Source organism: Callospermophilus lateralis, chromosome 3 (genome assembly GCF_048772815.1).
Source record: "Callospermophilus lateralis isolate mCalLat2 chromosome 3, mCalLat2.hap1, whole genome shotgun sequence".
NCBI classification, from domain to species: domain Eukaryota; kingdom Metazoa; phylum Chordata; class Mammalia; order Rodentia; family Sciuridae; genus Callospermophilus; species Callospermophilus lateralis.
In genome coordinates this window covers 35,484,348-35,509,807 of record NC_135307.1, presented here as the reverse complement: position 1 = coordinate 35,509,807, position 25,460 = coordinate 35,484,348, and the positions used below count along the sequence as shown (strand labels likewise).

At 40.5% G+C, this 25,460-nt stretch overlaps 1 protein-coding gene and 1 pseudogene across 4 annotated transcripts in view; one reads left to right on the top strand and one right to left on the bottom strand.

Moving 5' to 3' along the window:
- Positions 1 to 25,460, top strand: part of Slc7a7 (solute carrier family 7 member 7) — a 58,027-nt gene that overhangs the window by 27,364 nt on the left and 5,203 nt on the right. For all 4 annotated transcript variants that reach the window (XM_076849982.2, XM_076849984.2, XM_076849985.2 and 1 more), the window contains exons 3-4: positions 22,544 to 22,669; positions 23,562 to 23,706. In XM_076849982.2, the coding sequence (XP_076706097.1) occupies positions 22,544 to 22,669; positions 23,562 to 23,706 (271 nt within the window). The remainder of the gene's footprint in view (positions 1 to 22,543; positions 22,670 to 23,561; positions 23,707 to 25,460) is intronic.
- Positions 23,943 to 24,767, bottom strand: LOC143393463 (large ribosomal subunit protein eL34 pseudogene; annotated as a pseudogene).

Here is a 25,460-nt window from a genome sequence, read left to right as displayed (position 1 = left end):
ATTTATGTGGTGCTGAGTTTTGAACCCAGTGCCTCACACATGCAAGGTAAGTGATCTACCACTGAACTACAGCTCCAGTCCCAAGCTACAACTTCAGTCCCTTCCATAGGTTTTATTATGTTGTTTTCATTTTCATTTACTTAATAAATTTAAAAAATTATCTTTTTACTTTCTTCATTGACCCATTGGTCCTTCAAGATAATATTATAATTTTCCATGAATTTGTGTAATTCCTAAAGTTCTTCTTGTTGATTTCTAGTTTTATTCTATTTTGATCAGAGAAGATATATGCCATGTGTTAGTTTTGTATTACTATAATAAAATTCCCGAGACAATCAACTTAAAAAGAGGAAAGTTTTATTTTGGTTTTTAGTTTTGTAGATTTAGTCCATGGTTAGTTGGCCCTGTTGCTTCTGGGCCTACAGTGAGGCAGTACATGTTGATGGGAGCACATAGTAGAGGAAGCCTATTCACCTCACAGCCAGAATGAAAGAGAGGACAGGGAGGAGCCAGGTTCCCAATATCCCCGGCAAGGGCATGCCCCACGTGACCAGAAGATTTCCTAAGACCTCCTCTTAAAGGTTCCACCACCTCCCAATAGTGCTAAGTCTTTAGCAAGAGGGTTTCCCCCTGAGGTCTTAAATGTGATCTGTAATTTTTCTCTAATCACTTGTGGATAATCTTGTGCACTGGTGAAACTAATATCAGGCTCTGTTGGTTTAGGGGCTCCTCAAATGTGGATATATAGTTACATATCTTGTGTAGAGAAGGATCATTCCATCTAAGTAATATTTTAAAGATGGTTGCATCACCTTTGGCACCAGAGTTCTGTTTTAACTGTTTTTCTGACATCTCTTTAATACCAATGATCTGTTTTCTTAATTTGACTTTTTTTTTTTTTTTTTTTTTGGTACCCGGGATTGAACTCAAGGGCACTTGACCACCAAGCCACGTCCTCAGCCCTATTTTTTATTTTATTTAGAGATAGGGTTTCACTGAGTTGCTTAGCACCTCGTAGTTGTGAGGCTGGCTTTGAATTCACGATTCTCCTGTCTCAGCCTCCCAAGCCACTGGTATTACCAGTGTGCGCAACTAATTTGAAATTTCTTTTTGTGAGTAAAGATTATTGTCATACATGTCAATTCTTGTATGACTATGAGGGCTTCCCAGGCCACTGGGGTAGGAAGAATGTTTACTTCCTCAGTGATCTCCAACTGCTGGCCTGATTATAACTCTTCAGGTTTTATTCTTTTCTGGTTTTATCTGTGTCATCTCTAACATCTGTTGTTCCTTGATTCTGGTATTGTTCCTACCTTCACCATTCATCCCCTTTTAATCAGCTTCTTCTAATTTGGGAAGAAATGTATCCAAACCTTTGAATACCCACATATACATACAAACACAGTGTACACCCTTGCAAGAACTCATGCAGAGTAGCCACTGTCATGAGCCTGCCAAGCTCCCTAATGAATAAAAAGCATGGGGTTAAAAAAAAAAAGCATGGGGTTTTGTGGGTGGACTTGTGGTATATATTTAAGACAATTCTGGTAGAGTGAAGAATATACCAGACTTGTGTTTGAGCCTGGGCTCAATAGTTGTGTGGTCTTGGTGCAAGGCATTATGACTATTTACTTCCAGGTTGCTGTGAGAATGAAATAAAATTCGTGAGGTTGGGTACAGTTACACATGCCTACAGTCTCAGCTACTCTGGAGCCTGAGGCAGGAGGATATCTTGAACCCACAAATTTGAGACCAGCCTGGGCAATATAGTGAGACACTATCATCAAAAAAAAAAAAAAAAAAAAAAAAAAATTCAAATAAAGAAGAATAATGTATGGTCTTTTCCATTTAAGAACTCATAGTCCAAGAGGGAGACAAAACCACAAATCATGACTCAAGTGTGAAGGACTAATTATTACTATTTTAAAAATTATTTTCTTTCTTGACTACTTGTAAGCATTTTCCTCTTCTTGCTGCTTGGCTTTCTCCTCAGTGGTCATGGTTAGATAATGAGATATACTGCATATCTGGACTTTGTTCTATCTTAATAAGTTCAGAGAGACATGGAGATATGGAAGAAGGTTCAGAAGGGCGACCAAGATTGTAAGAATTTAGTGACATATGCATGTTTATGGGTTTATTCCTTTAACCACTGCTTCATAAGTCCCTAGCACAATACATTCTTCACTCTACCAGAATTGTCTTAAATATATACCACAAATCCACACTGAGACCTATGAGGACATTCTGGTTAGTCAGACACTGAGACCTACGAGGACATTCTGGTTAGCCTAAGTGAAGACCTAGGCTAAATCTTTAGATTTAGCAAGAGAAGTTCTTTAATATAAAACTTCCTTTCATTTTCTCCCTCAGAAAACTTATCTTTAGGGTATACTATATAGCAGTTATTTTACTTTGTGCCAGGAATAAAGAAGAATAATGTATGGTCTTTTCCATTTAAGAACTCATGGTTCAAGAGGGAGACAAATATATTAACAAATAATTGTCATAGAATATAATAAGTGTACTATTGGAGGCACCATAAGAGTGATGGGGCCAGGTGTGGCAAATGCCTGTAATCCCAGCAACTGGGGAAACTGAGGAGGGAAAATGGAGAGTTCAAAGCCAGCTTCAGCAATTTATCGAGGCCCTAAGTAGCTCAGTGAGACCCTTTCTCTAATAAAATATTAAAAAAGGCTGGGGATGTGGCTCAGTGGTTAAGCGCCCCTGAGTTCAATCTCCAGCACAAACTATAAATAAACAAACAAACAAGCCATAAATAAATAAATAAAATAAAATAAAAAGCAATTGGGACAACTTTATTTTTGTGGGGAGGAGAGCTTCAGAAGATTTCACAAAGAATGTGATGTCTGAAGTGAGTTTTGAAAAGATAAAAAGCTGTCTCCTAGAACATTTCTCAGAGGAAACTGCATGTGCAAAGATGTAGAGGGGCAAAAGGCACAGAATGTTCCGAGAATTCTAGGTAGTGGTATGGTTGGAATGTGGAGTGGGAGAGGAGTGAAGAGGTGACTCAAGGTAAAGAGGGTTTTACATGGTGCCTGAACAGGTTGGGCTTGATCTTGAAGGCAGGGAAGCTGTTGACTTTACACAGTGGTGGGGGCATAGAAAGTTGGAGGTGCTGAAATTATCAGAATTGATTAGAAGGAAAACTGTGAAGGAGGAAAACTCTGAAGGGTGGTAAAGACCTGCACTGCAGAGTGGCCTTAAGGAACAGAGATGAGAGAATGGATAAAGAAATAGTTACAGGGTGGAATTTGTAAGACTTCTCTGTGTGTGTGTGTGTGTGTGTGTGTGTGTGTGTGTGTATGTGTGTTACATGAGAGCCTCTCAGAAGTGAAGAGAAGGGTTTGAACTGATATAGTTGGGGGATGATGAGGCTACCATCTGAAACAGGGGAGGTGGCCTGAGTGAGGAGGCTGAGGGGGCATCTGGGACTTGAGCTGGCTGTCTATGTGACCCTTCCATTAGCAGTGTCTTCCTTTGTCATCATGACATAGTCAGGTCATTTAGTCTGTAGCTTAGTCACAGTTAACCTAAAAAAAGAAGTTTGAATGCTAATATCAGTTTATTTGTACCCAATGGTGAAATTTCTAATGGTGTGTAATTGTATAAATGGTATGTAATTTCTAATGACCAGAATGCATGTGTTCACCATCAAGGCATCCTCTTTCTGGAGCCATAGTCACTGGGAAAGCAATCTTGTAATTGGGAGGTTAGTTGCAGGAAGTGAAATTGGAACAAAGGAAGAAAGTTTTGACTACTTGAGAAAACTTTTACTCTTTTTTATAGATTCTACCACATTTTACTGAATGTGGTAGACTCTATAAAACCTGGAGCCAAAAGATCATCTGCAGTGTCGCGGAGGACCCAGGCAAACAAAGTGTTAAGCTCAGTACATAAGATGGGTGCCAGGAGAGGTGGAGAGTGGCTTATTCAGGGTGTGCAATGTCTGCATCAGCAGAAAAATGAAAGGAATCAAGCTGGGGGGAAGGTCTTTTCTTTGTTGTGCTGAGGATTGAACCCAGGGCCTTGCGCATGCGAGACAAGCACTCTACCAACTGAAGTTGTCCCGTCTATACTGGCCTTTTTGCTTTTCCTTAAATTTGTTTGGCATGTTATAGCCTCAGGGGTTGGTACTTATTTCTTTTGCCAAGAAGGCTCTGTCTCTAGATGCTCACAGAGCTTATTTCTTCATTCTGTTCACCTCTTTACATAAATATTACCTCATCAGAGACCTATCTCAAGAGGTCACTTTCTTGGGGGTTGGGGGTATAGCTCATTGGTATAGTGTATTCTTAGCTGCTCATCAAGTGCAAGGCCTTAGGTTGATCCCCAGCACCATGTAAAAAAAAAAAAAAAAGAAAAAAAAAGTCACTCTTGGTTTTTCATCCCAACTATCTTTTCTTTTCCCTCCTTCCCTCCCTCCCTCCCTCCCTCCCTCCCTCCCTCTCTCCCTTCCTTCCTTCCTTCCTTCCTTCCTTCCTTCCTTCCTTCCTCCTCTTCTTCTTCCTTTTTTATTTTGCAGTGCTGGGAATTGAACCAGGGGCCTTGCACATGCTAGGCAAGTGCTCTACCACTAAACTTTATCCCCAGCTTCCTGTTTTGTTTTTCTTTATAGCATTCCTTACCACCTGGCATTGTTTACTTGTTTATAGTATGTCTTTACTTATAGCATGTAAACATCACAGAGTAAAAACTTTGTTTTGGCCAGCCTGGTGGTGTACCCTGTAATCCAACAAATTCAGAGGCTCAGGTAGGAGGATTTCAAGTTTGAAGCCAGTCTTAGCAATTTAGTGAGACCTTGTCTCAAAAAATAAAAATAGTTGGGGATGTAGCTCAGTGTTTAAGCACCCTGGATTCAATCCCCAATAAAACCCTCATGCCCCCACCTTAAAAAAATAATTTTTTTTTCACTGCTGATTATTGGCACCTGTATTAGTGCCCAGTTTCTGCTAGGTGTATAGTAAATAGCTGTTGAATGAAGAAGGAGGCAGGACATTGTGGGCATGAGGAAAGGTAATGTATGGGTACAATGTGAGAAAAAATATAGGGCATGGAGTATTCATGGGGGATTATGGGATATAAGGGGGCAAAGGGAGACAAGGGGCTAGAGCATGAGTCATACTTCCCTTGGAGAATTTAGATTTATCTTAAAGCATATGAGAACTAATGAGGACTTTAAACGGGAAAGCAGTATAGCTAGATTGGAACATAACGGCTGAATTTGAGGCAGACACACCATCAGGAAGCTCTTGTAGCAATCCAGGCAGCAAATGATAAATGTCTCAACTAGAGCCAGGGCAGTTGGAGTAGACAGGGAAGGAGAGATCTAAGAGCAATTTATAATTAGTACAACGAATGAGACATATTAGAATGTCAGTTATAAGGGAGAGGAAGTTGTTCAGGAAAACTTCCACTAGTCTGTTTTTTTCTTTTTTGGTGCTGAATATCCAACCCAGGCCTCATGCATGCTAACCACGCACTCAACTGTTGAGCTACATCTGAAGCCCCATGGTCTCTTAAGTTCTGAGCTGGTTAGAGCTGTACCTCTATTATGATCCACCATATCCCCCTCAAAGAAAATAGAGAGGAGCTTGTTAAATATTTTTTTTTCTTTTGGTTACTGGGGAATTAAGCCCTGAGGCACTTTACCATTGAGCTATGTCCCCAGGCCATTTATTTTTATTTTGAGACAGGGTCTCACTAAATTGCTGAAGCTGACCTTGAATTTGTGATTCTCCTGCCTCAGCCTCTGGAGTTGCTGGGATTATAGTCCTTTGCTACCACACCCAGGATAAATATTCTTCAAATAAACCTGGCATGGATGTATGCACCCTGTAGTCCCAAACTACTTGGGAGGTTGAGATGGGAGGATCACTTGGGCTCATGAATTTAGACTAGCCTCAGCAACATAGTGAATGAACCCTGTTTCAAGAATAAGAAGGAGAAGGAGAAGAAGAAAAAAGAAAGAGAAGAGTTTTGAGGTTTCTGTTTGGGCAACTGGAAGAATTGGTATACTTAATTTACAGGGAAGGAGAAGATGGTCTCATGTCCAATTTGAAATTTGTTGGATAGTAGCCCATTTTTAAGCTTAGAAAATACATAGGGTTGGAAATAGAGTATTCAACAAGTGTTCATGAAGCACTTGCTTTGTTCTGTGCACTAGTCATTGTCTTTATGGAGGTGTGTGTGTGTGTGTGAGAGAGAGAGAGAGAGAGGGAGAGAGGGAGAGAGGGAGAGAGAAGGGGCAGCAAATGGGAGATAGCATGATGTGTACCAGGAGTCAGGATGGGTACCTCAGTACAAGATTACAATAAGTTGTGGTGAGCATTGTGATTTGCAAGGCTCAGGGAGCTTCTGAAGAACCTTTCCTAGCCCAGAAATTGAGAAACTCCCTTCAGAAGCTTAAACTGACACCTGAATGGGGAAGAATTGATCAGGTATAGAATAGGAAGAGAAATGTTTAAGTTACCAAGCACAGAATATACAAATGCCTGAAAGAAGGGCATCTTTGAGATAATGAAGGGTTTCAAGATGGGCTGTGGGTTTGAGTGTAAGGAAATGCTGAGAGTTGGCGTGTAGAGGTAAATGGGGGTTGAGGGATAGGTTACTCAGGACTTTATAATCATTTATTTATTAATGCTGTGTAACAATTTGCCTAAAATTCAGTAGCTGAAAACAGTAATCATTTTATTCTCTCATGGTTTCCATGGCTCAGAAATTTGGTAAGGGATTAGTGGGGGGTTCTAGCTCAGGCTCTCTCATGTGATTGTAGTCAAAAGGAGGGCTCTGAGAAAGATGGGAACTATCTGTTTTACCAGGGCCTTTCCATGTGATCTTTATACCTGGACTTATTTGGCTTCCTCACAGCCTGGCAGCCTCAGGGCAATCAGACTGCTTACTTAGCAGCTGAAATCTTCAAGAATGAGGATTTAGGGGCTGGAGATACAGCTCAGTGATGAAGCACTTGCCAAGCATGTGCAAGGTCTTGAGTTCAATCCTCAGTATTAAAAAAAATATGTATTTCAGCAACAAAAGTAGAAATTTGTGTTGTCTTCTATAACCTAGCCTCTGAAGTCACATGGTGTCAATCCTGCCATACTCTATAGGTAGAAACATTCACAGAAGATCACTCTTAAGAAAACTGTTGTACTGACACTCACCCGCATAAGACCAGTCTGGGAGCTCTATGAGGATACATTATCCTTATAATTATATGTAATAGTGGGCTTTGTTGTTATGTATTTATACATGCACATTACACTTTTGGTGGTGCTGGGGATCAAACCCAGGGTCTCATGCGTGTTAATCAAGCACTATCACTCAACTACATCCCCAGCCCTCAGACTCTACATCTTAATAGATGGAGTGTTAAATTGTAAGAAAAGCATGTGGAATGTGAGACATTGTTGAAACGTCTTTGGAAAATGCAGTCTATCACACAAACCACATTAAGAAATTTGGTGGAAAAAAAAATCTTAAGATTTTTCATTGCCTTAGGGGAGTGACATTTGTGATTTAGAGTTTGTGATTTTCTTTTTTTTTTTTTTTAAGTTTGTGATTTTTAGAATGATTTCCCCCCACCCCAACCCCCGCCAGTATGTAGGACTGAAAGCAGAGAGACCAGTTAGGAAGCTGGTCTAGGCTTGGACTAGAGTCATGTTTTGGGGATAAGGTGATCCGTTAAGATTTATACATTGATTAGATATCAGCAGATATCATTGATGATGGTAAGATCCCCAGATTTCTAGCTTGGGTAAATGAGTGGATGCTCATGCCAATTACTTATATGGGGAATACTTGAGAAGCAGTAGGTTTGAGAGAAATTGATGGGATCAGTTTTTAATATGTTGAGTTTGATGTCTAATAAGTGGTTGGGTATTTAGTAGGTGCTGGATGTTTCTGGAATCATTATAATTGGCTGGTAATATATTTTTGGGAATTATTGTCATAAATTAATTGAAACTGTAGAAGCAGATGAGATGACTTTGGGACAGGTTGTAGAAAGGGAGGACAAAGGGGCAGAGGATAACATTCTAAGGAATATCAACATTTAAAGGATAGGCATTCTACTGAATGATGGAGAAAGAACATCTATAGAGAGGAAGAGAATTGAAAGATAGTGAGTGGAAGAGAGTGATTTGAGAAGGAATGAATGTGTAACAGTATTCAATCTGCCCAGAGGTAAAGCTAGATTGAATATAGTTGATTAAGGAGGTCAGTGGTGTTTCATATGGGCTTTCCCCTAAGGCAATAAATTTCTAGATGTTAAGGGTAGAATCAGATTTCAGAAATATCATTTGTTTATCTAGCAAAATATATTCAGTGTCTACTGTGTGCCCAGTTCTGGAAGCACAAGAATGATGGTTACTCAGCTCTGCCCTTACCTAGCTCATTGTGTATGGGAGAGACAGACACATAAACCATTCTAATGCAGTGTGATTAGTGGATGGAGGAGGGAGCATAGAGGATAGGTGGTGATAGGATGGTGATAGGTATTCAGAACTCCCATCTCTATTCAAATATTCTTTCCTCAGAGCCAAGGTGTTCCGGCTCACTGTTAGCCTGGGTGGACATGCCCAGGGGAGATGAGTTTACACTCAAAAGTAGCCTTTTGGGAAGAACTGTTAAGTAAGATAAGGAATTGAATGTCATTTGGAATTAATAGATTCCAACAAAGAGAACAACAGAAACTTTGGTGGGGTGGAAGAAAGGGGGAAAGGACATCAGACTGCATTGTAGAGATAAAGGAAGGGAAAAGAATATAGATATGCTTTTTAGAAGATTGACTCTGGGAGGTTGGTGGGTGTATCTCAGTGGTAGAGTGTTTGCTTAGCATGTGGGAGGCCCCTGTCTCAATTTCAGGCAACACAAACAAAAAGGGGAGGATTGCTGTTAGTTGGCAGGACCAAGGTTGAGGGAAGATTTTATAGTAAAGACTTACGCCTGCCTTATGTTGGTTGGGGAGTATGTTTTGAAGTTGTATGAAATAAGACCTTCTGCATGGTTGGCATGATTGGGTGCCCTAAGTCAGCATTTCTCTACCTTGAATAGTGTAAGGGGTACCATCATCCCTCTGGGAGGGAGCAGCGCTTAGTTGAGAACATGGATTCAGGCAGGACTGGGTTTAATCCTAGATCAACTGTATTAGCTCCAGTTTCCTTTTCATTAGAATAGGGTCTTTACCTCCTAGAAGTATCATCTATATTTGTACCATATTTTCATATTTTTCTGTTCAAACAGTGACAATTTCAAGAGAGCAAACATAGTTTCTGCTTCTTACTGTCCTTTGGTAGGTGTAGTCTCCTTTTACAACTGCTGAACCATAGCCCTAGATAATCTAGTATTGCTTGCTAATAGACCTTGAAATCATTTACCGATTATTGCTTAGATAAGTTTTTTGTACAAGTGGATGACTTCACTCATTGCTGATTTGCATTGTCAGGGTAATCACATGCTGCCCTCTCTTCCAGGACTATAGTTTCCCCTCCCCCTCTGGAGCACTGTAGCCTGTGTGTACTCAGTCCAGGTAACAGTGGTCCTAGTGCCCACCTGTACTCTCTTCATTCCCTCGACTGTATGGGTTACCTCTCAGTTACTTTCACAGTGCACGCTTCTTGTAATAATCCCTATTCATTTTTTTCATGAAAGCTAGAGTCTAGGTATTAACTTGGAGCTTGCATAGGGTTTGAAACACAGTGGGTACTTAATACATGTTTGTTTAATGAATGAAGGAATGAGTGAGTGAATTACATTCTGAAGGAAACTCATGTCCTGTCTAGTTTAGGGTATCAGGAATGGTTGCTTTTTCCCAACCAGGGAGATATGCAGAGGGGCCCTCTTAAAGCTGGTTATTCTGGCTACGCAGAGCTCTGTGGATTGCTCCAGTTCTTTGCAGGTAGAAGTGTCTCCATTACCATAATTGGAGATAGTCCTGCTCCTAGTCCCATATTCTTGCATACAATTAGGGTGGTATGTGGTGTGGTGAAATCAATATAGACTTTGGAACTGGCCACTGACTGAAAGGCCTCGGGTTTTTTTGATTTTAAGATGAAGATAATGAAAGCTATTATTTGTCAGAGTACGTTAGAGAATGTATATAAATATGTAAGTGACCTATCACATAATTGTCTGTCAAAAATTGTATCTCCCACTTCAAATTATATTCACAATCATATGTATCTCATTAATTTCTAAAAACTTCACTTTCTACATTCTGTCTTTGGATGAATTTAAAAGTAATTTTAATTTTAAAAACCTCAGTGATCAGAAAGTAAAGATGAGACTTTCTTCATGTTTTTCAAAAGAGGTGGAACTTTTCTCTTGGCAGAGTCGGGGGGTAGGTGTCCAGAACTCCCATCTCTATTCAAATGTTCTTTCCTCAGAGCCAAGGTGTTCTGGCTCACTGTTAGCCTGGGTGGACATTTCTGTTCTTGCTTTGCCACTCTTGCCCATATTGCACCCTACTTATTTTGGTCAAGTTGTTTTGTCTTTTGTTAACATGACATTTTACATCTGTGCCTTCAGTCTGCCTTCATACCAGGGTTCCTAAAAAGAGTTCTGTTTTTTTTTCTTCCTTTCTTTCTTTCTTTTTTTTTTTGATACCCAGGATTGAACCCAAGTGCACTTAACCACTGAGCTATATCCCCATCCCTTTTAATTTTTTATTTTGAGACAGGGTTTTATTAAGTTATTTAGGGCCTCGCTAAGTTGCTGAGGTTAGACTTGAACTTGTGATCCTCCTGCCTCAGCCTCCTGGATTGCTGGGATTACAAGTATTTGCCACCACTCTCAGCCAGAGTACTGTTTTTTTGGGAGCAGGCAAAGATTCTTTGTGTTCCCTGTAGTTGACTCCAGTGAATTACATGTACTAGAAGATTCTTCAGTAAATGTTAGATGCATACAGAGGTTATGATTACAGATTCAACATGGCTGAGAAGGGCAGTTCATGCTTTTGGCTTTTATGGTGATGGTGAAGGGCTAAGTGTTGCTGTGGAAACTGGGCAGATGGGAGGACAGATGCCTCATCCTCAGTCTGCTGAGCTGCTTATGTACTGTAAAGGACTTCGGATCCCCTTGCGTGTGTGTCTGACTGAGAGCTTTGGCCACGTGTCCTTGTGTAGCTTTTCCTGACCAGAAAGACTGACCTCATGTACCTGTGGCTACTGAGCTGAAACAACCAAATGTGGGACCTCCAACTGATTTTCTGTCCTTTGAACTTTCTACTTGGATGCTATTTATCTCAGAGGAGTTTTCCCAAGAGACATCTTAGGTTGAAGGCAAAATCATGTCCTATGTTTACTTTAACAAATAGATTGGCATTAGAGCCTTGATCCTTTCTAGTGGGGTTAGTGTGAACCTAGGAACAAACTCTTCATAGCAGTGAAGGAAGTAGAGATATGTGCTGGGGGGCTGGGGATGTGGCTCAAGCGGTAGCGCGCTCGCCTGGCATGCGTGCGGCCCGGGTTCGATTCTCAGCACCACATACAAAGATGTTGTGTCCACCGAAAACTAAAAAATAAATATTAAAAAATTCTCTCTCCATATCTCACTCTTTCTTAAAAAAAAAAAAAAAAAAGATATGTGCTGGTTTGGTCCTCAAGGCTCTTAGGGGCTCACCTTGGGTCTTATCCTTCTTCTCTTTTCTACCTCAGAAGAAGCTGAGGGGGTAACCTAGAGGAGTTTGGGGAAGAAGGTAGGGACAATGGGTCCTCACCCTGACTGTACGTTGCATTTATATTGTTATTAATCTCTATGGAGATTAAAAACAAAAACACAACATTCATCACCCACTTCCTGAATAAATGCATCTGAACCACTTGGAGAAGAATGGGAATTGGCTTGTAGAAAGAAAACTGAGGAAGAAGGAAAAATTACTGCTGAGGAGAATTGATGGGGGTTCTTGTGTCCAGGAGGTGGGAGGAGCTGTACTTGTCATTGTGCTTCAGAATCATCTGGGGAGCCTTTACAACATGCTCATGACTGGGCTCCACCCCAGAGTTTTCAACTTCATTGTGTGGGATGGCACCCTAGCACTGGACTGGCTTGTCCCAGTGTGTAGCCAAGATGCAGGATCTCTGAGTTCAGTGATTAGACTTGTTCTGATTAAAATTGCTGTGTATGTGATTATTTCGTTAGGTGGTCATCTCAGGTAAACTGCCCAAGCAGGCAGATCATCAGACTGCCCTGGAAAACCCTGTCTCAGATCTCCTTAATCAGAACTTCTGGAAGGACCCTGACTCTGCAGGTTAACAAATTCCTCAGGTGATTCTGATGACCACTCATTTAAATCCTTAGACCCTGAATCTATCTGAGCAAACAATATGGATCTGATTCACAGGGACTAGCTGGCCTCGAGAAGGGCACAGAGAGGGTTGTAATATAAGAGCCACTTAATACATGGTCTGCTTGCTCCTTCAGAGAGGTCAGAACCACTGCAACTAAAATGCTGACTGATTTACAGGAAGGACACTGGGAGGGGTCTGATCCAGTGACCCATAGGGCTTGTGTTTGGTGTGCCTTCTTGCCAAAGGCTCTCACCCATGATGTCTGAGTAAGCAAAAAGGTTCTGTTACCTGAAAAGGAAAAAAGAGTTTGAAGGCCATCTATTCTGAAAGAAAGAACTGCACCTCTGGGGCTGGAAGGAGGAGGGGAGAAATTTAGGGTATAGGGAGTATCACAAATTAGCATTAGAAAAAAACAATAGGGATACAGCAGAGAAAATAAGGAAGAAGAAACCTGAAATCTCTGGGTTTGGGGAACAGATATGAATGTCTTCTAGAGCTTAAATTTGAACGTTTTGAGGAAATAGTAGTGGAAAAAGTATTCTGGAGGCCTCAGGGCCTTCACAGCCCGAGTGTATCAGATAAGGGGCTTGGCTGTTGTTCCTGAACAGTGAGCGTCTGACTATATACAGACCCAGCCAAATATAAAGATGTGCTGTTTTTCTGAGCAACATGTAATAAACAAGCTTGCTATCCTTCTGTCAGTTACTGTAGGATGGAATGATTTCACTATCCAGAAGACTGAGATCTGTCACTGATGACATTGAAGTTCATGATAGTAAACTGAATTTCACATGGAACGTTCATTGTTCTCTGTCAGTTGCAGGCTATGTATATGAAAGAATAAAGAATGGGGCTGGGGATGTGGCTCAAGCGGTAGCGCACTCACCTGGCATGCGTGCAGCCCGGGTTCGATCCTCAGTACCACATACAAACAAAGATGTTGTGTCCGCCGAAAACTAAAAAATAAATAAATATTAAAAACTCTCTCTCTCTTAAAAAAAAAAAAAGAAAAGAAAGAATAAAAACTGAAGATCAGAATATCTGACTGAAAATCCTAAGATACCAGAAAGATGACTTGGGGGCAGGTTTCATAGTGATTAGAGGGATGTGTTTAATAAGACTTAAAACTGAAATTTTAGAGGCAAAGAGAAAAATGCAAAGATAAAAGAAAAATCTTGAGTATTTTGGGGGCTGTCAGGTATTACATAGCAAGAATAATAAAGGTGAAGGAGTCAATCGGTAATGTGTTTGGAGACAATAGGATAGAAGATCAGGAATGAAGTTTTTAGACTCAGATACAACATTACAAATAAGACTAATAAATATATTAGACTTTTTAATGCATGGGGAAAACAATTTCATAGCTATTAGTGATATTTGATTAGAATATAATAGTGGAAGAGGATATTTTGTTTAAAAGTGGTAGATTTGTTAGAAAAATTGGGATGTAGTATATCAAAGAGAGATGGACTTATATGAGAATCTGTTGTAATGAGGGATGCTTTCTTCCTCTGCCAATGTCACCCAGGTTCTTGTGCATGTTGGGTAAGAGTTCTGCCACTAAGTGCTACATCTATAGCTCTTTAAAAAAAAAAAAATCCTATAATATAGTGGCTGGGGAGACTGAGGCAGGAGAATTGCAAGTTCAAACCCAGAGTCAGCAACTTAGTGAGGCCTTAAGCAATTTAGAGCCTGTCTCTTAAAAAAAGAAAAAATTGTTTTTTTCAAAGCTGATCTTGTTAAATTGCCCAGGCTGGCCTCAAACTTGTGATCTTCCTGCCTTAACCTCTCAAGTAGCTGGGATTACAGGCATGTGTCACCATACCTGACTCAATATCTTGATGTATTGAAATTTCCCTCTCTCTGTAATAATCCCAGCTACTAAGGAGACTGAGGTAGGAGGATCCCAAGTTTGAGGTCAGTCTGGGCAACTTAGGGAGATCCTGTCTCAAAAAAAAAAAAAAAAAAAAAAGTTGAAATTTAGCTCAGTGGTAGAGCACTTGTCTAGTATGCATGAGGCCCTGTGTTTGGTCCTCAGTACAAAACAAACAGACAAAAAAAAAATACCTAAGATCTTTCTTTTTTCTTTATTTTCTGACAACTATAATGAATACTACCACCTAATACTGCTTCTAGGTCCCTGCCTAAAGGGAGGGTTTCTCTTTATGCCTGAATAGAAGTCTTTTCTTTGTCACTAAAGAGATGTAGCCTTTATCTTATAAGGGACATAAAGATGCTAGCCTCTGTTAATTCTATATGCTCACCACTGGGAGAATAATTATTAACATAGTGCTGTTGGAGGCCTCTTATGTTCCATTTAGGACATTTTCCTGAAGGTCTCTCATTGTAATAGTACGTGAAAATAAATTCATATCCTGAGGGATGAAGCTTAGTGAAGAGAAATTAGAAGTGATATAATTGTGGGCATAAGTTGCATACCATCAAATCAGAAGATATAAATATTTTGTTTTCCCGATTATAACATTGGTACAAAAGGGAAAATAGTCATGATTGAAGGTAATTCTTTGAGTATCTTTTGCTAGAGTTGCTTTCATTTTGTTAGAAGTCGTACCTCTATATATTAAAAAAAGGATTTATTATGGAAAACTAAAAACACATACAGAATAGAGTGAATCATGAGATGAACTTCTAGGGTTCAAATGCCAATAATTGTCATCATTGTTTTATATATACTTGCATTGATCCCTTACTCACCCCATTGGATTACTTAAAACAAATCTAAGGTATTATTACCATTTAGCCTTTAAAGGCTTCAGTGTGAATTTTTAAAGGATAAGGACTTATTATTTGGTGCTGAGGATTGAACTTAGGGCCTCATGCATAAGGACTTATTATTATTTTTAATATAATCAGGTAAAATGTGGAACACTTGTGAGGAAGTGACTGCTTACTGAGTTTGTGTCTTCTAAAAAAAGAAATTATTGATTTCCTCAGAGATGCACTTTAAATTTTAGGCAAAGAGATTACAAAAAAAGCTCAGAGAAAAGAACTATAATCTCATAGCCAAAGACACAAGCAACAAAGCAAAACAGAAGATTTTAAAAAAATGAAATTCTGAACAGATAGTTGAAAATAATCTTATTTAAGAAGAAAAGGAGACATCCAGGGGGCTGTGGCTGTGGCTCAGTGGTAGAGTGCTTGCCTCACACATATGAGGTACTGGGTTGGGTCCTCAGCACCACATAAAAATAAATAAAGATATTGTGTCCACATATAATAAAAAATATATAAAAAAAGAAAAGGAGATATCCAAAGAAACCAGTGTGATTGAAGAAGCTGCTTTTTGATGAACTTAGATTTTTAGAAAGAAGATATATGAAAGTGATAAGAGATATAACCAAGGCTAAATGCAGGTGTGTCCCAGAACTTCAAGGAGAGTGTCTAGAGGTTGATGCCCAGCAGGAACTGAGTTCTAAAGAAGTGACTGAGGACAATAACAGGCTCTGAGAGGCATGCTCAGATGAGACCAGTAAGGCAGGGATGTATATTCTGGGGACAGTTGGTTCTGAAATAATAGAGAGAGAAAGGAAAAGGCCATAGGTCCCACTTCCCCTTTACACTTCTCTGTCAAGCCTGAAGATTGTCAATCTAGAAAGATTTCAGTAAAGTGGTTAGGCCAATAAAAAGAGCAAGACAAAGAGAGTTGAGAAATAGTAATAAAGCATGTCATGACTTAATATTTTTAATTACCTAGTTGCAGACAAGTGGACAGAATTTTTAGGAAGATAAGATCACAGAATCACTACTAGGTATCTTCAGGATTCTGGAGAGCAGGAAAGATGTATAAAGGAAGCAGCTGAGTGAGTTTCCTCTTGCTGCTGTAACAAGTTACCCCGATTATTATTATTATTATTATTATTATTAGTATTCTTCTTAGAATATATTTTGATATACATACATGGAGTATAACATCATTCTTGTGGTTGTACATGATGTGTAGTTATGGTTGTATATTCATATATAAGCATAGGAAAGTTATGTCCCATTTATTCTACTGTTACCTCTAATTTAATGGCTTAAAATAACACATACTTTTTATACTACAGTTATGGAGCTCAGAAGTCTGAAATAGATCTTACTGTTTTAAAGACAAGGTGTCGATAGTGCTGTATTCTATTCTGGAGGCTCTAGGATAGAATCAGTTTTCTTGCTGTTTCTAGCTTTTAAAGGTTCATGGCCCCCTTTCATCTTCAAAATCAGCAATAACTGGTAGAATCTTTCTCATATTGCATCACTCAGTCTTTGACCCTTCTGCCTCTGTTTTCCATCTTTCCAATGGGCCTGCCCTATTTTAAGGTCATGTGACTAGCAACCTTAATTCTGTTTGCAACTCTAATTCTCCCTTGCCATGTAATATAATATAGTTCACTATTTCCAGGGTTTTGGATGTGAACCTCTTGGTGTATATATGTGGGGATTATTCTGGCTATCACAGTGATAACCTAGCCTTTTCAAAGGTAGTCTCTGAACACTTTGGACTGATAATTCAAGGTTGATTCTTGCCCAAATTCTAGGCTTGTTGGTTAAACACAGTTAGCAAAGTGTGAGAAATGGAAAGGAAGATCATTAGTAATCTGTATGAATTCACTAGGAACAAGCCATGCCAACCTAACCTCTTTTGGGGGTTTAATTTTTTTTTTTCTGTATAACATATACAAGGTCTAGTGCACATATCACAAATATCTGACTTATTGAATCTTCACAAAGTGAGCATATATATGTAACCAGCATCCCCATAAAAAAATTGGCCCCTAACCCCTCTTATAGTTCTTTCAGTCTCTGCCTTCACAGCCCTGATTTCTAGTAGAATGGATTTGCCTATGTTTATATAAACATGAACAGTGTATACTCTTTTGTGTCATGCTTGTTCATTTAATATTTTTGAGATTCATCTGTATTTTTATCTGTAGTTGAAGACTATTTTCACTCCTATTTTATATTGTACCACTATACCATTTAATATATTCTAATATTGATGGGCATTTTTTTAATTCCATTTTTTTTTGGTACCAGGGATTAAACTCAATGACACTCAACCACTGAGCCACATCCCCAGTCCTATTGAGTTGCTTAGTGCCTCGCTTTTGCTGAGACTGGCTTTGAACTCACAATTCTCCTGCCTTAGCCTCCTGAGCTGCTAGGATTACAGGCATGCACCACCACACCTGGCTTTGTTTCCATTTTTGGCTATTACAAGGGTGTTGCTATGATGTGCATAATATTATATTAATTGCATTGAATCATTTGATAGCATCATGAGATTGTTAGAGCAGAGACATGTATATACACATTTCAGAGAGCTTCTTGGAAAACTCATGATGTTCTTTATGACAAGACATAAAAAGGTAGACTAGATAAAATTCTTGGTTCAAGGATGTGGAATAATGACAACACAGAGGAAGTTCTGTAGTGATAGACTTTAGGGCTCTGGTGATCCCAGCCAATATTTTTACAATAATTTCTGTGAATACTCAGAAGAGATGATAATTGAACTTACAGATTTCACAGAATTGAAGGGATCTGAAGCTGGGTGTGATGGTGTGCTCCTATAATCCAGCTACTCAGGAAGCTGAGGCAGGAGGATTGTGAATTTGAGGCTTGCCTGGGCTACTTAGAGAGACCCTGTCTCAAAAGAAAGTTTGAAAAAGAGATAAAGGGCTAGGAGTGCAGTTCGATGGTAGAACACTCCTGGATTCAAACCCAGTACCTCCCCGACCTGAAAAACCGAGGACTGGGGATGTGCTCAGTGGGGAGTTCTTGACTAGCATGCACAAGGCCTGGGGTTCATTCCCCAATACTGCACAAAAAGTGGGGGGCAGTTTGAACTAATAATAATATAAAGGGGGAAAAACCTATTTGCAATTGGTGAAGATAATGCATAAAGACTCACAGAGGAGTTACTTAGTACTAAGTTACTAAGGATAAATATAAAGTTCTATATCTGGGATTTAAAAAATTGCTTTTGGGGCTGGAGTTGTGGCTCAGTGGTAGAGCGCTTGCCTAGCATGTGTGAGACACTGGGTTCGATTCTCAGCACCACATATAAGTAAATAAAAGTCCATCAACAACTAATAAAGTATTTTAAAAAATGTTTTTACAATTTCAGAAAGGAAGTCAGAAAATAACTCATTAATGTGAGGTGGGGAAAAACAAGTTGTAGTTAATGAATTCCAACTGTGACTCTGCAGTATGCAACAATGTCTGGAGTTCTCTGTATGGGATCTTGAGTTTCCAGGAAGACCCTGACAGTGAAGTAAATGCAGAGGAGAGTCTTGGGATGGTTAGTAGTCTTGAAGCCATATTTGCCCCACAAGGTGTTGAAGATACTGGGTTTTTAGCCTAAAGAAGGGAAGATTCAAGGTGCACAGGATATTAATCTTCAATGCTAAGAAGGGCCATCGTGTACAAGAGGGTTTAGCTTGATCCTGTGTAGCCCCAGATAATTTGGCTTAGTGGGATGAAGAGCTATAGATCTCCTTAAAAATGGAATGAATATCTAATAAAGTATTGACATTTTATAGTTCCTGGGAATTTAAGGCAGAAAATGGGATAAAATAATAGCCTAAGTTGTGTGTTTCATTGATATGTATTTAAAGTTAATGGTGCTGGGAGTATTGTGGGTTTAATGTATTTTTCCAAGGACTATTTAGTTTGAGTATCTAAACTAAATCTAGGCATGGATCCAGGATGGGTCTTTAAGCATTGTTCCTTTCTGGATCAACCTGTCTGATGATTTCTGGATTTAAGTCTAGAGCTCACACTGGGCCCTAGTGGAAGAACTAGATTCTGTGTAGGCTGGTTTGATGATCCATTTAGAAGCACCTCTAGATGTTATAGGAGTGACATCTTTGCGTCTTTTTATTTCCCCTGGGGTTAAACCTGGAATGGAGCTGTACCTGGGTTAAGGGTTTAAGGTCATTTTAGGCCATTCTTCTGAGGACTTGGCCAAGTGTTGGGTAAGGACCGAATTGTGCCTAGAGATAGAAGAGTAGTGCATCTGCATTCTAGAGTGTAGAGTGCAGTTGCCTCTGCATTAATCTAAACTCATGGTCCCCTCTCGTCTCTGATAGAATCAGGAGGTTGGGCTCCACTTTAAGACCAGTTTACTTAGCTGGGCTCTGGGGCCTCTGGTCAGCTGTATCCTGAGGCAGGGGACAAAGAGCCTAGTCAGCACTACTGTCTGCCATATGCATTTCCTGCTCCCAGGGCCAGGAGGAAGCAAGGCTCTGGGGAGGTGAGGATAGCTCTCTTCAGGCAGTTCCCTCTGTTCTCTGGCTTCTTTTTTATTTGTTTCTGTGGTGCTGGGGATCCAACCCAGGGCCTTGAGCATGCTAGGCAAGAGCTCTGAGCCTATATCCTCAGCACCCATGGGTTTATTTCCATAGAACTCTTTCCCCAAGTCAAATGGATCCCTTGTGCTCAATGCATAGAGCAGATCAGGACAAGATGGTGGGTGCATGGCTGAGAAATAAAGCTCAGGAGTGTGTGTGGGGGGCACTACTGGAGTTAAGAGGATAAATGGATAAGTATAGAAGTAAAGAAGCAGTAGAGGCTGGGGTTGTGGCTCAGTGGTAAAGCGCTTGCCTAGCATGTTTGAGGCCCTGGGTTCGATCCTCAGCACCACATAAGAATAAATAAATAAAATAAAAATGTTGTGTTCAACTACAATTAAAAAAAAAGAAGAAGCAGCAATAGGGACTAAAATATAAGCAATTCATATATTTTTATTGCAGAAGTTTTTGTAGTAAAGGCTGGTGAATTTTTGGATGTCCCTACTTTTCCTGCTTGTATCCCTGGACAGAGCTGAGAAGGGAACCTTTGTGGTACACAGCTGCAGACTCAGACTGTGGTCTATAAACTAGTCTCTTACATTTATTCCAGTTGGGAGTTATAACCCTGGGTTACTCTGTAGGCTAACCAGGAATTTGTGTTAGAGGATCCTATTCCCCTGAGCTTATGGTAGCATTACTTGTGCTTGGTGTTTCTAATGGGAACCTTGTTTGTGTTGTGTTTATAAACAGAGCCTGAAGGAAAGGGGTAGAGAGGTTACAGGATGAGAAAAAGGGCACAAGGGCTGCTGAATGGATGGCAGTGGAAGTCTGGAAGGTAGTAAGGGGTGGATGACTGACTGAGGAGGATCAACAGATTAGGCAGTTTTGTACAGGGCAAGATACAGGCACTTTGGTTATTTTGTGGGATGCCTGTGGAGACTGTTCATTTGTGTCTTTAATTATTAACTCAGCACTGGGGTGGCCTGGAGTGATGGGTGCATTTTTGTCCAGCCCTGTGATAAGATTTGGTTCTTTATTATCTTATTTATTCGGCAGAAAGGCAAGTGTTTGAATTATATAGGAATGCCCCTCTCAAGAAGAGTAGAAAACAGGGCAGTAAGTAAAATGAGGATGAAAGAGAGGGTGAGAGAAAGATGGATAGCTTTTCTGAGAGGTCAGTCTTTCTTGCTTCTCAGAATGAAGGAGCTTCTGGGCCAGAATGTATGAGGCCAGGATATAACAGAACAGAACTGGGGACACTGAGGACCATGAACTGCCAGGAGAACTCAGACAGGAAGTGGTTTCTGACTGTGGTGGCCTGAAGTAGATGAGTTCCATCACTGGGCCTCCCTCTCTCCTCTGGCAGGGCAAGGCTGGCCTTACCCCTGGAGCCTTTGGGAGAAGGGCTTTAAGATTAAATACTCCTATGGTGTTCCAGTCGCTGAGTTGTGAAGGGATTCATGGTGTCACCAAGGGGAAGGTATGTTTGCTTTCCTAACAGGCTGGCAAGGGATCTAAGGGACATTCTGATAAGCCTTAGAGTTGTTCTGACTTTCTTCCCCACTACATCGTGGGGTTAGTGGCCAACTTCATAGCATATGTGGGCTTCCCTTCTTAACTTTTTTTTTTTTTTGGGGGGGGGGTGGGGAGTGGGGAGGTTAATAGATTTCTCTAAGATTATTGTTATTATATTATTGGTGCTGTGGATTGAACCCACAGCCTTGTGCATGCTAAGCACATGCGCTGCCACTGAGACACAACCGTTGTATCTTCTCTGAGATTCTGATAAAAGCTATGGGCTCTTTTCCTATAAAAATGTATATACTCATACAAACATGACACTTTGCAAAATAATTTTAGGTCTTATGGAGACCAGTTCAGAAACTTGGCTCTTTAAGAATAATGCATAAACTTTACCCAAGCTTATCTGAGTAAAGTAATTACCTCTACCTCAGGATAGACGGATTATGAGGAATGTTATAGCTCTTACTTCTACATTGTCCATTAGGAAAAATGCTCTGTCCCCATTCTATAGGAACCACTCTTTGCTGCAAGAATATTTTCAGGCACAAAAACAAGCAGCTGATCTGGTAGGCAGTGGGCAGGAAGTCTGGCCTCCCTCCCAATCCTTGGCCACACATTCTGACCTGCTGGCCCAGACAATGAAGTGATAACAGGACTGGGCAAGGTTAACGGTAATACTAATGAGACAAAGTGCTGGGTCCTAAAGCCTGTGTGTGTGTGTGGCAGGGTGGGTAGGAGGGAGAGACAGTGACTTCTCAGAGCCAACAGTCAGAACACACTAATCCTGTATAGCTACCAGTTGTCTCCCACTGCATCCAGTTTGGGTGTACTTTTTTTTTTTTTTTAACTTTATTTTATTTGTTGTTATTTTTATGTGGTGCTAGGGATCGAACCCAGTGCCTCACTCATGCTAGGCAAGCTGAGCCACAATCCCGGCCCCTGGGTATACTTTTGTATGTGAGCAAATCTGAGATTATTTTGTTTCTGTCTCCTGTATAAGGTGCTGGGGTAGGGATCATGGTGGTGCTGTGTACACAGATACTCACCAGATGTCTTTTTTTTTTTTTTTTTTTTTTTTTTTAGAGAGAGAGAGAGAGAGAATTTCAATATTTATTTTTCAGTTTTTGGCGTACACAACATCTTTGTTGGTATGTGGTGCTGAGGATCGAACCAGGGCCGCACGCATGCCAGGCGAGCGCGCTACCGCTTGAGCCACATCCCTAGCACCAACACCAGATGTCTTTGAATGATAATAGTAAGGACATTCTGGGACCGAAGTTTCTTATGCAAAGCAAGTAAAAGCCTAAACATATATACTTTCTTTGTGGAACGGGCCTTCTTAGTAACTATTACTAGAAAAATTGCTTAGGAGTCTGGGTGTGAGGGGTTAGTCACCAATCAGTATTATTTTTCTTTCAGGTCTCTTAACCTTCGTTAACTGTGCCTATGTCAAGTGGGGAACCCTGGTACAAGATATTTTCACCTATGCTAAAGTATCAGCACTGATTGCGGTCATCATTGCAGGCATTGTTAAACTTGGCCAGGGTAAGAAATAATAGCAGCTAATATTTGTTAAGTATTTTCTATGAGACATACTCTTCTTAATATACACTTTGTATAGTATCTCACTTAAATCTCCAATAACCTTGTTTTGTAGGCACTGTTATAATTCCCTTTTTATAGATGAAGAAATATGCTATAAGAATTTGCCCAAGTTTGTAGTGGAAAGTAGGAGAGCTAAAATATGTACCCAGGCAGCGAACTCCAAAGCCTGTTCTTTAAGTTCTATGCATGCTAGTTCTAGCACATATGGAACCACCATAGGACCTGCTGACATATTTATTTTATAGGCATATGCCACCACACCCAGATGAGGCTGATCTTGGCAAAAGGACTGACAGCCATACTCTGGGAGTTGGCTTTTGTGGTTTTTGAACCTAGTGCTGTTGATTTGATGGTTCTGCCCTTGAAAGTGGGCAAGGTCAACAATGAACTTCTTATACCCACTTCTCTAGTTTCCAGGTAGAAACCCACCCTACAACTAGTCTGTTGACTTGGGCAGATGGAGCCCTGTCCTTCTACCTCATGTCAGCTGTGTCTGGTGTCAGAAAGGGGTTAAGAATCAGGCAGACTATAGAGCAGAGAGAAACAGGACACCATTCCTGTTCTCTACCCCTTCTACTACATGCTGGTTTCTTATCCTAGAAAGCCGAGCTCTTCTGTCAAGATCCCCATCCATGTCATTCTCTGCATTCCATCATCTCTGTAGATGTCTGTCTTCTGTTCCCTGTCCTTCACTGATGCCATTGCTGCCAAAGATGTTCTGAGTCACTTACCTGCTCTTACTGATATATTTTTCCACTACTTTATTGGATGATCTTGACATTAGGGGAGTGGGCTGCTAATACTTCTGCTTTCCATTGTTCTTGGATTCTAGGAGCCACGACTAACTTGGAGAATTCCTTTGAGGGTTCATCATTTGTAATGGGTGACATTGCCCTAGCACTGTACTCAGCTCTGTTCTCCTACTCAGGCTGGGATACCCTCAACTATGTCACTGAAGAGCTCAAGAATCCTGAGAGGTAGGTGCCTCACCACCAATTTTCCACAACAGTGGTACCCATCACTCATTGAGCTCTTACTATGCAAGACTGTATACTATAACTGCCTCTGAGTGAATTCCATCAACCCTAATTTAATAGATGTGAGGTCAGAGGCCCCAGAATATAACTTGTCCATGATCCCACTAACAGAGCTAAGATATGAACTCAAGTATGCTTTTAAATTCTTTTTTTCATTATTCAAAGAAGCTTCATTTTTAAAATTTAGCTTTCTGACTCTGTGCTTGTGCCTTCAACACTTTCATGATTTTCTGTTCCTTAATAAGGAAAGCACACTTGGTCCTATCACAGACACATTTATCACATATGGAACCGCCATAGGCCCTGGTGACATGATTTTTTTCTTTGCCTTTTTTTTTTTTGTAGGGGGAGCACTGGGGATTGTACTCAGAGGCACTCAACCACTTGGTCACATCCCTAGCCCTGTTTTCTATTTTATTTAGAGACAGGGTCTCACTGAGTTGCCTAGTGCCTGGCCATTGCTTGGGGCTGTCTTTGGATTCACAATCCTCTTGTCTCAGCCTCCCAAGCCGCTGGGATTATAGGTATATGCCACCACACTCGGCTTGACACGTTATTTTTTTTGTTTTGTTTTAGACATCTCATAAGAACTTTAGGTCTTGCTCGGTGCAGTGGCACGACATCTGTTATCCTAGAGGCTCAGGAGACTGATGCAGGAGGATTGCTAGTTCAAAGCTAGCCTCAGCAATTTAGCAAGGTCCGAAGCAACTCAGTGAGATCCTGTCTCTAAATAAAATACAAAAAATGGGCTGCGATGTAGCTCAGTGGTTAAGCACCTCTGAGTTCAATCCCTGGTACCAAAAAGAAAAAAAAAAAAGAACTTTAGGTTTCACAGCACAAATCCCTTGAAGTATGCCTGGGAACACAGCACATGCAGATTTTGGTGCTTTCCCAACTATCTCTGTGTAAATGATTCTATTGCCAGGGGTTCAGGATAGCCTAGTTTTATAAGAAGCTGTATTGTAGGAAAGCCTATGATAGAATGTCAAATTCTGGACCATTTTGAGTGCCTCCAAATGCTGTCTCCGGAAGAACTCTAAATTCTTTTTTAAAGGGCTTTTTTACATTCTTCATTTATTCCTCTATTAATTAAAGCAGGTCGTACTATGTGCTTGTATATGCTTTTATTTTATTATTAACTTTTAGTGCCAGGGAATGAACTCAGGGGCACTTAACCACTGAGCCAGCACTGCCCCCTGCCTTTTTAAAAAATTTGAGACAGGGTCTCCCTAAGTTGCTTAGGGCCTCACTAAGTTGCTGAGTCTGAGTTTGAACCTGTGATTCTCCTGTCTCACCTACCCAAGCCACTGGGATTACTTATGTACATTTTTTGGGGTGTGGGGGTAGGGACAGGGATTAAACTCAGGGGCAATTAACCACTGGGCCACATTCCCAGCCCTATTTTGTATTTTATTTAGAGACAGGGTTTCACTGAGTTGCTTAGTGCCTCACTTTTGCTGAGGCTGTCTTTGAACTTGCAATCCTCCTGCCTCAGTCTCCCGATCTGGTGGGATTATAGGTATGCACCACCACACCTGACTTGTGTATGATTTTAAAATAGATTTTTCTTATCCAGGTATGGAGTGGTGCATGCCTATAGTCTTAGCTACTCAAGAGACTGAGGCTGAAGGTTTGCTTGAGCCTAGGAGTTTGTGACCAGCCTGGGAAGCATAGCAAGACCATCTCAAAAAGGA